The sequence below is a fragment of the Malania oleifera genome, chromosome 10, assembly GCF_029873635.1.
Source record: "Malania oleifera isolate guangnan ecotype guangnan chromosome 10, ASM2987363v1, whole genome shotgun sequence".
NCBI lineage: Eukaryota > Viridiplantae > Streptophyta > Magnoliopsida > Santalales > Ximeniaceae > Malania > Malania oleifera.
Genome location: NC_080426.1, coordinates 1,615,934 through 1,629,005, shown reverse-complemented (window position 1 = coordinate 1,629,005; position 13,072 = coordinate 1,615,934). Strand labels below are relative to the sequence as shown.

The 13,072-nt window shown below is 34.9% G+C and overlaps 1 protein-coding gene across 1 annotated transcript; it reads right to left on the bottom strand.

Moving 5' to 3' along the window:
• Nucleotides 1-803: 803 nt before the first annotated feature.
• LOC131165541 (ribosome biogenesis protein NOP53) lies at nucleotides 804-12,690 on the bottom strand. Its single transcript, XM_058123440.1, has 12 exons — nucleotides 12,447-12,690; nucleotides 10,924-11,096; nucleotides 10,778-10,826; nucleotides 10,649-10,674; nucleotides 10,243-10,323; nucleotides 10,046-10,156; nucleotides 9,849-9,937; nucleotides 2,731-2,850; nucleotides 2,525-2,647; nucleotides 1,704-1,770; nucleotides 1,521-1,600; nucleotides 804-1,137 (listed from the first exon to the last, which is right to left on the bottom strand). The coding sequence occupies exons 1-12, from the start codon at nucleotides 12,613-12,615 to the stop codon at nucleotides 1,131-1,133; spliced, it is 1,095 nt and encodes a 364-aa protein (XP_057979423.1). The 5' UTR covers nucleotides 12,616-12,690; the 3' UTR covers nucleotides 804-1,130.
• Nucleotides 12,691-13,072: the final 382 nt, after the last annotated feature.

Below are 13,072 nucleotides of genomic sequence, written 5' to 3'. Positions count from 1 at the left end.
AATTTTTTTTATCAACCAAATTAATTGACCAAATATATATATATAGAAATTTGAATTGCATCATAGTTTTCGTTAATTTTGTCTAACCAATTAAAATTTGATTAGGTGATGGTTTAGATATACCTTTTAATTCGATTTTGGTTGGTTAAGGGATAAGGTTAATCAAAATTTTTTGGTGAATTCAGTCAATTCACCATATCAACCAATTGCACGACCCTAGTTTTCATTGTGGATTTTCTGTCTTCATTTCTAAATTCAATGGAAATATCACATATAAAGGACTGGGTGTTGCATAAACTTGACAATTTAACTAAATTTCAGTGTTTTTCTTAATTTTATCACACAAGACCTAACATTCTTATAAAGAAGAAAAATCATTCGTACTTGTATATATATATGGCAATATTAGAATTTAGGACATTAAATACCAACATTTCTTGAATTTTGGAGAAAAAAATATAAACCTCCTTCAATTTTTAAAATTCTCATCCATATATTTCAGATTTGGCAAGAAGAGCAGATTTTCACTAATATTTGGGCCCCCCCCAAAAGAAACACCTAATAAAGAATATAAAGTGTTCCCCAAAAATCACAAATCAATAGATATAAATTAAATTTAAGGAAAAATTAGTATATTTTTATCAAGCAGGAAGTTTATGCAATGTTTAAAACCTCAAGAGGTTCATTTTTTCTTCTTAAAGCTTAGGAAAAGTCATCACTATTTATTGAAGCCCGATCTCTTTCCTAGAAGAATCATATAGTAAAAAACAAGAGAAACCATTAACCAAAATAGAAAAAAGAGCTTGCCTCACAAATATGTTGCTATTTAATAATAGCTTCAATAGTGTAAATATTTCTTGGTATATCCAAATAATAAGTAGGAGTATAAATTGAAACACTTAAGAACCTACAAAGACAGTTATTAACCTGACATACAACATTCCTCCTAGAGTAGAGTGGCTGTTAATAGCAGCAGTTCATACGAAACTGCCATCATCCAAAACTTAATAAAATAAACCCAAAAGTATGACATCCGCAAAGCCAAAAAAATAAAAGGCCGCGTCTTCCACTTCACTGTGTGCTTCCAACCGACACCTTTTCCCCATATTATTCAAATTTGAAAGCTTCTCTTACTTCCTGTGCAAACAAAGAACAGAAAAGAAAAGAGGAAAAAAAAATTATTTGATACAATCGATATCCTTGCAAAAATTATCTTTACAAAGGGGAAAGAAAAAGCTAATTATTTAACAAGTTTTGAGGATGCTTTCTTCTCTTAACAATTTGGCCATCTCCTATAAAAAGACTCCTTTCAATCGAATTCAAATGCAATTTTATTTAGCAAGCAGAAGCACTTTACCAAAGCTCATTTCATATGCTGTAGAAATACATATAATAATTGATATAATGCAGCTATGTGGAGTACCAAGGTCATTCATAAACAATTGTCCCAATAAAAATACTAAAAGTCCTTGGAAAATTTATGCTTGTTAACGAGCAAGAAGAGAAGAAATTCAACCAACCTGCGCCTCTTGGCTGTAGGGACAACCAACCCTCTCTTCTCAAGGCTCTTAAATCGATCTCTTGCAAGTGTACAGCAACCCTTTTTACATTTTAGAAATTCTTGAGTTTATTATCTAAATTCTCAGGAAAGAAAAAAAAAAAGAAAATAAAAGAAAAGAAAGATTCACTAAAAGCAAGCAAACCTTCAGCTTCCGAAGAGATCCAGTGATTTCTTCAGATAATAGGACTTGCAGAGGGGCAGGCTCAAATCTGAAACAAAAGACAGCAATTATGCCCCCCGTTGAAAATTATAATGGAGGCAATAAAGTATGAATTTCAACAGTGCAATGTGCCAAATACAGGAATTTTGTTTGAATCAAGGATTTTGTTTAGAATAAGGAAAGGAGAGAAAAATAAGAAGAAAATTTATTTTACATTATATTTTCTATCTAATTCTATATTAAATACTCTACTGGTTTTGTTCTTATATTATTAAAATTAAAAAAAAAAATATAATGTTGATCATATGTAAAATCAAATGTTTGCTTATTAATTTGTTATATATTCTATTTTCTTTCACTTTCCTTGATAACCAAACATGAAAAACTGAGTTCTATCACATTTTCCTCTCCTTTCTCTAACATTTTGCAAGTACCAAAAGAGGGCCAAATAATTCTCCAAATCAATAAAATGTCCACATTTTACTTCATTTGCCAAAAACACATACCAGAAACTTCAACTTAATGAATTGACATATTGTACTAAATCTGAAACTGAAAACTACCTGTCGTCACTAGTCATATTTAAGAAAAAGAAATTTTAGAAATAAGAAACTGAACTACTCTTTGGTCATCAGCTTTGTTTAAGTCTCCATGTTCATATAGTAACTAAGGAAATACTGATGCTTCACGAGAAAACCCAAACTACTCAACTTTACAATCAATTAGCACCACAAAAAAACTACAAAAATGAAATTCATTAGGCAAAGAAATACAAATTATTGCTAAAAAAAAATTTCCCATACTTGTGCTTCCCCAGGCGTGGAGGACCTGATTTTAGTCTCTCTTGCTTTGCCACAATTCGCCTTAGATGTCTTTTATGCTTCTCCTCGTCTTCTTTAGCTATTTCTTCAATTATTTCTGGTAAGCTGCAAATAGGTGGTCCAAAAAGCAATGAATTTTGTTTTGTTCTTTACCCAAAAAAAATCATTACATAAGGAAAACACTTTACCAGTCAATATCCTTCTTAAGTTCCTCCACTTTTTTTGCTCCTGCTTCCACTCTCAAGTGTTCTTTACGCCTTGCTCTCTTATTTCGCTCAACTCGAGTAACTGCTTTTGTCTTAGAAAGCCTGCAGCATGATGATATGTGTGAAATATATTTGTAGATAACATCAACAGTGTCATGTCTCACATCACAGTTTCATTCTGTCCAATGCATACAACAGAACTACTTAACCTTGACTTATTTGGGAATTCTTACAAGATCAGACTCCTAATTCTTCTTGGTTTTAAATGCATAATTGTGCTGAAAGACATGGCGTTGACCTAACCAGATAAAATTCCCACCAATCGTGACACAGTATGACCTTGATTTGTTGCTAAACTCCTAAATTTGTTGGGTTTAAATGTATAATTGTGCTAAAGACATGGCTTAAACCTAAGCCACATAAAATTCCCACCAATCATGATAGTATGGCCTTGATTTGTTTGCTACAACATAAAATTTCAGAAAATTTCAAGAATTCAAAGTTCAAACTGGTCCCTAACTCCTAATAATACCAACTCATTGTAGATAATTGAATTGAAATACTGTTTCAGACCTAACTTGCTTATCAAATTTCAGTCCCATCCAATATTCTGCAGGGCTTGTTGATGTGGCTAAACTTCAGATTATTTTTGAAATATTAAAAACCTCAAACTAGAAGTAAAAATTTGACCACGACTACAAAGATCCTCTTATTATTAAATTGAGCCCAAATTCAATTAGCAAATTAGGAATAAGAGACAAGATTATTTCATAATGTTATACGGGCCCTGCAAGACAAGGTGTCACCTTGTGCATCTAGGTGGTAGAGGAGCAAATACCATGTGTGCGCACGCAGGCACACATAATAGTAACTGCAATTTGTTCAACTGACTCAGCCAATCTTGCACTTGAAAAATTTTTAATACCCAACCTATATCCCAACCCCTAAACATTGACGCCAACAATTTATTTTTAATTTATTTCCAATTTTAGCTCTCTTCTCGTTGCAATACTCTGCCCTCCACCACACCCTCCCCCCACCCCCCAAAAAAAAAAAAAGAAATTGCTAAGGTTCCCCATTATTCCCCATTGGATTCTCCTATACATTTTTTGGGTCTACTTATTTGGGTGTGGGGTCGAAATTAATTGCCCATCAGTGCCGCACCTACAATGTGCATGTGTGCATACATTTGCACACATCAGCACATAGAAGCATGTGAGCATCAATATAATCTGTAATGCGCATGTTAATGCACATGCATCAAAAAAGAGCAAAAAGACTAATTTTTTCTTTCAATTCTCCAATACTCTTTCTGGACTCTACCATTATTTTATTTGGGGTTTGCAATCAAAAATAATTGTTCACCGCAAACATGCGCACGAGGTTCATGTGAACAGGCTATGTACACATCCACTTGTCCATGCATGAGCATACATGTCTAAGCATAAATGTGTGCATGTGCTTTTATGCTGTGCACATTTACCATGCACATGTTTATGCATATGCATGGGGGCATAGGAGTGTATGTGCATGACATGAGTTATGTAGATATCAGTTCTCTGATGGATTGCCTTTGGTTCTGTGTCTGATAAAGTCGGGAAAAGGGTGCATCTTTTTGTTCTTAATCACAATCCAGTTTGATGCTCTGATGGATAGTCCTCAGTTTTTGGAAGATTGCGTCAATGCTATGAAAATACTGGAGTTGGGCGGATGACACGTTTTGATGGCAATTAGAACCATGAGAAGGGAGAAATTCTTGTAGTTACTAGTTAGGGTTGGGCAAGAATCGAAGAAGATGTTATATACAAAGTTAAAGCAAGGTTGGTAAAATGGAGAAGTGCTTCGACACGTTGTGTGCGCTTTGTAATCATAGAATATCCTTAAAAAGAAAATTTTAAAGGACGGCACCAGCTATACAGCATGAATCAGGATATTGGGCAACTAAGAAGCAACATAGCCGAAAAGTAAAATTTGTCAGAATGAGAATGCTATGGTGGATGAGTGGTACAACGTTAAAAGATAAATTAAGGAATGTACATATTTGCAGTAAGTTACGCATAGCACCAGTACAAGATAAAGGTGGGATAGCTCAAATAGTTTGAGCATGTGCAATGTTGGCCACATGGTGCATCAGCAACACCGTGGCAAATCTAGGACCTGCGGTCAGCAGAGGCTGAAACTCATGCATAATGTACTTTCTAGATTTTTTTTTTAAAATTTTTGTAAGATTAGTTTCCTTATAATTATTCATTTCTAATCATAAATTATTATAATATCAATTTATACATAACATTAAAGCTTTAACTGAAACAAAAAACTCAAACTTTCACTAAATTGGATTTCCTCTTCAATTAGATTTCTTCTCCTTTTTTTTGTTTTAATTTTGAAATAGTCCCCAATTTATATTTATTTGGACTTCAACTTTATACAGCAGCAAGTTGAATGGGTACAATCCCAAAAAGACTTTGTTGTTTTAAGCCTCTTAAATATAAAATATAGGGAAATTTTTGTCAATCTGGTGGATACTATAGGCCACACTGGGCTCTATTTAAACCTGTCCATGCTAATGAGGAGTGAGTGAGTTAGTGTTGGTGAGAGTAGAAGCGGTAGTGACAGACCTAAAATAAATTGGAATGAGATAGTCTGTAAGAATTTAACAGCCCTATAAATTGTTGGAGGAAATTGTCCATGATTGTGAATTGGCGGAAAATGAATCATATGGTTCCCCACCTACTAGGACTTAAGGCTAGGTTTGTATTTGTTGTTGTTGTTGTTGTTGGTGGTGGTGGTGGTGATGGTGGAAGAGGAAGCAGTTTTGTGCTTATACCACATGGTTCTAAAAGAGATGTTTGGAGTAGATTTGTGCATGAATTTCTTTTGTCGGTTGAGTTGATTTCTCCTGCTATTAGTGTCGTTGATTCAAGGTTATAGTATGAACAAAAAGCTGCATTCCAACAAGAATGGAAAATTCCTCTATGGATTAAAATTGTCAGGGCAGATCAAGCATTATAATGCACAAAATCCGGTGGAAAGATGCAGATGGAGGCAGGAGGAACTTCGCGTTAGCAGGCAAGGTTTTGAATATGATGAATCGAGAGTTAGATCCAGCAGTAACTAGGGTTTCTGTTTAAGTCAAGTGATAAAAATGGGGTGGAGTGGGCCACAATGTTTATTATATTGAATTTGTGTTCAATCTCAGGATACAACTCTCAGGTGGTCCGGCCAAGTTTACTTAATGGGCAAAACCAAAATGGTGTTAAAAAGGCCTGAAATAAAGTTTTAATGGAGCACACCCGTGAATAGTTTTGCAGCAGTCCATAACGGATGTTAGTCATTTGTACAAGGGATTCCCTCAAAAGCCCAGAACACATCCTGTTTGGGAGAAAGTCGCGAGGGGTTCGTCAAACACAACACGGAGGGAGCAGTGAGGGGCTTGTTCGGCGTAAGCAGTTTGAAACAGGTAGGGATTGCTGAGGGGTCTGTCAAATGGCTCAATATGAAAGAAAAGGAGAGCATTGATGTTGTGGGAATTTTCGGGCATCAATCTTTGGAGGCTGGTGATTGTGGGACTACCTGTATGGATCAGGAAGGGCATTTTCCTGTGAAAGTGTAGAGTGTGCAAGGGTTAAGAGTCTGAATGTAGTAAATAATCATGAAGTTCAAACTGAAAATGCAGGAGATAATGAGAAAGAAGAATATCTGGTTGCTGGGGAGGATTGTGTAGTAGTTGAGCACATCAGGTGAGTAACCTTTTAAAAAGAAACAGTGAAACATGGATGGTAGTTATTGCGTTGATGTTTGAATGATTCAAAACAGAGCTTAGTAAAGTGCAGCAAGGTGGGTATTAAAAATTGGGGTGATGTGTCTGATAACAAGAGTGAGTTTGATAGTAATTTATTTGTGATGGCGGATTAATATTGGACAAGTCCCAGGAACAATTTGGATATGTTTCGGATTTGTCTGATGTTGCAGGAATATTTCCTATGTTTCAGCAACTCATCTCAATGGTTTATAGGGTATCCCTATTTTTTAGGATAACAGCATGGATACAACGAAGCAGGTTAGGGAGCAGATTGGGGATGGTATTTTGCCTACAGTGGAGATTAATGAGAAGAATTTAGAACCGTGACATTATTGGATACGATGGGTATGAGGCTGTTGAATCTGATGTCAAGAATTTCATTTTGATGATGGAAAGGAAAGATGAAAGATGAAAGCATGTAGCATTTGATTAATTATTATGGCAAAGTTCAAAAAGGGATTTTCTTAAGTCTTAACTAGTTTTTTTTCATTAGTTTTTTGGTCTTCACTCTTGATTTTGGTCATAGGTTTTTGGCTCTTTTAAGGCTTGTTGTCTTCCTTTAGCTAGTAATTTCTCTTCTACTTGCTTAATATGTTTCTTTAGCTTAAGAGAGAGAGAGAGAGAGAGAGAGAGAGGCAGCTAGTGTTATCAGATAGAGTAGTGTCTATAGCCTCTTTCTGGGCCTATTCTTTGGGTTTTCTTGGGGTTTGTCACTATTGACCTTCAAAGGGCCTGGAAGGCAGCTTTATTGAAACTTCTGTGATTTTTTCATTTTGCTCTTAGGAGGACATCTTGTTCACCTCTCCTCGGACCTTCTTTGTTCTCTGTAAATATATTCTTTCTAATCTAAGAAAAATGGTAGAATTCAAAACTTCTATCATTTTAAAGACACTAATTATTTTATGAGTTTACCATCTAAAGATAACGTACAGTAGCACATAGTACACAATCCAGAAATGAATTACAAGTATTACTTTAAGTACCTTAGCGCTAAATTTGTAAACTTTTAGGTACATAATGTCCATGATTTGTAAGCGTATACTTGCCTCAGAAAATGAAAAAAAAAAAAAAAAAAAAACAACAACAACAACAAACAAAAAAAATATAAAAAAACTCGAACGCTAATTATCTTATTTCCCAAAAATGAATTTCTTGTGGTATCTCGAATACTAGAAAGGGGATTGCCCAAAACTTCATCTGGTTTTTAGAATGCCCAAAATACCTCTATTAGCTTCCGTATAGCTACTCTCCTAATCAAACTAAAATGCCCTTCAACTCCTGCCAATTTTCTCTATATTTCGTCAGGTTTTTGAATGCCCAAAACAACCCTAGAACTGCACTATAAATGTTCTGAAAATATCCAAAACACACCTAAAATTAAAAATAACCTTTTAACTCTTTCCTATTTTCATTCAGGATTTTGAAAATTAAAAAAAAAAAAAAAGAGCCATTGGGCGCACAAATAGTGCATGCCCATGGCTAGTTGCAATAAATTGGTATGTGAGGCTAAAATAAGACATGGAAGCCAGAAATAAAAAAGGCAATGAATGATAAGTATACTCACTCTTCAAAAAACACCTTCAATACCAAAGCATACTCAAGTCTCTTGCATTCATTACTTCATAGAACAACAAAGAGCACTTATCACCCCCCTGTATCAATAATCATCACAACGTCACCAAAAGACTCACTTCTCTCTACATTACACTGACATTCAAGGAGATAGGTACTTTCATCGCTCAACCATCCAGCATGCTCCTATAAGTCTTCTCATCTTTCATCTCTAAATCACATTGCCATTAGCTATGCACTATTTTTTTTTATTGGTACCATGCATCATGACCTTGTTTCTTTACTTTTTACATCAATCCATTGTCCCTAGCAACACCTATTATTCCAAACTTAGTTACAGGAACCACACTACGAGGTGACGCATCCATGTCAGGATCTCGATCCTGCATCTCTTTCACAAGATCTTTACAGAATCTGCTCCCATCATTACATACCTGAAAACACTTTTAGTAGGCCATATGCCTTAAGAGTTTATTATTTTAACCAGTGTTTTAAAAGGTTCAATTGAGGCTCGACTTAACGTTTGCCTCAAGACACTGCATGCCTAAAACACCTTGAGGCTTAATCTAAAATATCAAATTCCAAAAAAGGCTAACACATTTTTCATAGAAGGCACGCCTTTTGCGCCTTTTTAGTTGAGGCCTGCGCATCTTGGGTGTGTGATTCTCAAGTAAGAATTGGTTAAAAATTTTTACTACATGTTTGTATAAAAGGAATCTCATAATATGAATTGATTTCTAGAACTCTTGAACCTCAATCTTCCCAAAATAACAGGGAGTTATATCTTAGATCATGAAAATAGTTTGAACTTTGTAATATTATAGCTATCTCTTGTCATGATTTATGTCATGAATTCAAGTAACAATTTTTGAATGGCCAACAAGTAGTTTCTAAGTATATATAATTTTTCTATCTTACATTATATTTGTGATTTTCAGAATTTTCCTTATTTTTAAAATATATGAAATTTTTTACATTTTTTAATCTTAAAAACAAATTCTGGAAAGGCTTATGACCCCACCACCTTGAGGCTTACCCCAAACCTCTTATGGGTTAAAACACGTCGCCTTAAGCCTTTGCCTTTTAAAACATTGATTTTAACTAAATAAAGATGAAGAAACACTGTATTATGCAAAAATATTGCTGTTATGTAGTTATGCTAGTTCACATGTTGGGGCTAGACATAATCATTTGAAAATGAAATAAGTTTGTCCTTATAGTGTCATACGTACTTTAGTCTATATCATGTATAATTTACATAAAAAATTCCTAGACACTTCTAACAATTGACTCTTCTACATCTTTCCAGTCTCAAGTTCCCCCCTACTCATGCCCACTTCATGTAACTATGCTTCCAATATCCCAACTCCCTATCCTATCCACACAAATCCCATCACGTATTCATCTCTCATGGAGTCCCTACCCATTCTTCTCTCAACCAAGTACGAAAATAGAGGGGTAAAGCCCAACAAAAAGAGTCGAGCAACTCACTTCCAACAGCACACGTCCCCACCAAAACCACATAAATTCCCATCCCCCCGGTCTCTTATGAAGAAAGGCCAAAGAATGGCATCAAAATACACAGCAGCAACTAGAAAAAATAGTGTTACTGAAGGCCCACCCCCCAGACCAAGGGATCAACCAGTGCAAAGGGTGATGGTCCATATGCAAAGAACAAAATAAAATAAATAATCAAATGAAAACCATCAAAGTAAATAAAACTAACCTCGTTTGGGAGGCAATATCCGCATTCTCGCCCAAGTCATCCACATTGGTATCATCATCGCTCCCATTGTCTGCCTCGATGAAATACATCTGATAGAATTGTTTTCAATTTTCAGGTGGAAGAACTAACTTACACGGAAAGCATACACTAAGCACAATCACTGCTAAAGTTCCAAGTAAATAATTACTAGGACTCACATCATCTTCATCAATGACTTCCCCAGTAACAGTTAATGGAACTGGCTGAGGGCCCAACTCATTCCGATAGACTTTCTGCATTTCCTCTGCAACGGCATGGGCCAATGAATCCTAGTTGACAAACATGTTGAAGGATAATATATTAGGCAATAAGATCTAGATATAGGCTAAATACGCCCCAAACATGAAAAACTAACCTGATGACTCTCGAATGAGGGATTAAATGAGCATCCAGGAGGCTCAATTTCAACTGCTGGAATAGTGGAAGGCTTACGTGCCTATCAAAAATTGTTGATTAGCAGTTGAGGTTCATGAATAATGGTAAAGCATCTTTAAATTTCATTAAAACATGTTGGCATCAAATAGATCAAGCTTCTATGTTTTTTTCCTTCCCTTTTTTCCCCCACTTTTGACAACACAGCAACATAGAAACACTTGCCACCATATATTTGAAACTTGAAACCCGTAAGACGTATATCAGCATGTTTCAAATTTTCATTTTATCGATATCACGATCCCAAAAAATGCATGATAGCTAGGTGACAAAAGAACAATCATCCTAGTTAGAATAAGTAAATAAATAAAATATGTATTAAGGTTTACCCTTTTGGTCTTGCTGTCATTTTCACCTACAAGAGAGTCAAAGTAGCCTATGTAATGCTAGTCAACTCCATAATAAAATTGAAGAGGAGGAAAGGGGTCGTCAAGACAATAATTAAGAAAAAAATAAACCTTTCTCATCCCATATGTCAACCATGCCAGGAGCTGAAATACAATCATCCTGAGAGAAATCAAAAGTATTGAAAATAAATTAAAGCATCATAAGCATTCAAGTTCTACAGGTAAACTACGTAAAAATTTCCCAGTAAATTGCCCACCTTGTCACCATCTCGGCGTACATCATCTGTTGCCTTGACTCCTTTAAATTTTTTCGTGGATTTTTTTTGCATTGAAGATGGAACTGGTTCAACGAAGGCATTTTTTTGCAGCAGGCTGTCACTGTAGAGTACTTTTTCTCTGTGTTTTTCAATCTTCCGTTTGATGGGAAGATCTGAATAAAGCATGTGATTTTAAGTTAATGCTCAAAAGAATGTAAAACGGAAGCCAGAAAACAAAATAAGGGAGAGCATCAAGTCCTCAACTTTTCATCCAATTGAGCAAAAGTTTTGAACACAAAGGTCTCAACTCTCAAGTGCTCTTTTTAAAAGGCAAGCTAGTTCAAGAGTCTAGGTTAATCATTTTGGACTCTGTTTGTAACAAATGAAGTCCACAATATTTGTAGAAATCATTTGCCAATCTACAATTTTCTTTCTCAGGAAGTGCCAACTCATGGAACTAAAAACTGAACTGAAATATCATAGAATTGGATTTTCCCACAGCAAATTCAATAAAATTGCTAGGGATTGCAAATGAATTCCATGCAATGGAGATTAGAAGAGATATATCCTAGTAGATGGTATCATTTCTGTCTTCTGTTTTCCATTTTCAGTGTTGTACCATGAAAAATAAAAGTTATGACAATGTATTTGTTCATATTACTAGATTTTTATTTCTGTTGTTGATTTTGACAAAAATTGAAAAGTCAGATTTTATGGTTCAATTGTTGCTGCTGTTGTAATATCCACAATTGACTTTTGTGGATTAAATCATTCATTCATTCTATAGAATCTCTAAAATTTTGAAGAAAGGTCATAAGTCATTTTAAAATCATTTTGACCATTTACAACATGACTGCTCTCGTCGCACTAACATTTGGTTTAAAAAAGTAAAATAATAAAACAAATTAGTATATTTAATTTATATTTTTTATTATAACATTTTCTAACTTGTATTTTTTTGCATTTTTTATTTTAATGATATTTTTAAATTGTTGTTTGATTCAAGGACAAAAATAAAAATGAGTTGAAGTAGGCTTTTAATTCGTTTTAATTTGAAAAGGAGTCACTAGTTTTCAGTTTTTAATTTTTCTTTATGATCTTCAATTCTCGTTTCCATAGCTTTTACAATGACACCAGGCCAAGCACCCTAAGAGTTCAGTTAAATTCTACCACTTAAGTTATAATAAGCCGAATACATCAATTGGTTTGCAAGTGAATTCCACTTACGAATTCATTCGCAACTGAAATGAACTGTATTTTTTATTTTAATCTGTATTCCAAAAATAGTGCAAGTACTCTTCCCCTTTAACAGCCGTAATAAAACCATCTTAAAAACCCTAACCGAAGAAAGCATTAACTATTGATTCTCGGTGCACTTTCTAAGCAACCAATGAGAGCATAGGTAAGACAAACCAACATTGATCAAACTATAAAAATAGAAATAAAAACAAAACAATTCACTATAAACCGAGGTTTCAGGAGATGACAAGATGCTAAAATCAAGTGAAGATGCAGCACAAAACCTCTGGATTTATCAACGTAGAACAGGGATTCGCTGGGGACATTTGCGAGAGATCCACCGGAGAGGGCGTCCTTGGTGGATTTCTCGTAGAAGTCCTCGAAGTCATCCGTGCTGATGTTAGCCCTCCACGCCTTCTTCCCCTTGCGAGAGCTCTTCGCTTTCTTCCCCATCTCTCTCTCTCTCTGCGCGGGCGATGGGCTCTCTTTCGTTCAGACGCCAACGAAGGGTGAGGTCAGGTTTAGGGCTCGGCTTATGGGAATTGTACTCGTCGATGGGCTGAGCCTCCAACTAATGAGCCCACTAACAAGCCCAGCCCATTCTAAATGACATTAGACTTCATTCAAGCTTCATTAGTTTATTGATTGGATATGTGGTCAAATTAAATTATAAATTATTTGTATGTACTTATGTGTTATTAAAATGTTTTGTAATTTTGTTAAAGATGATGTTTGATAATTGAGAATTAATTTTAGGAATCAGAATGGTTGATTCATATACTTAACATTTGTTTTACAGTAATCTTATTCTAATTCTCATTCCGTACAGCATTCCATACAGGAATAGAATTCATCCTTTTACTTATATCTTGAATATTTGTGACTTTTACTCTAAAATTAAATTCAAATA

What these genes read in the sequence shown, in the direction of transcription:
- LOC131165541 (XM_058123440.1), bottom strand. Translation starts at nt 12,615, where the DNA reads ATGGGGAAGAAAGCGAAGAGCTCTCGCAAGGGGAAGAAGGCGTGGAGG. An exon ending in AAGTCATTGATGAAGATGAT is followed by an intron (nt 9,938 to 10,045) that starts GTGAGTCCTAGT and finishes CAATTCTATCAG; the next exon opens with ATGTATTTCATCGAGGCAGA. An exon ending in CTTAAGAAGGATATTGACTG is followed by an intron (nt 2,648 to 2,730) that starts GTAAAGTGTTTT and finishes ACCTATTTGCAG; the next exon opens with CTTACCAGAAATAATTGAAG.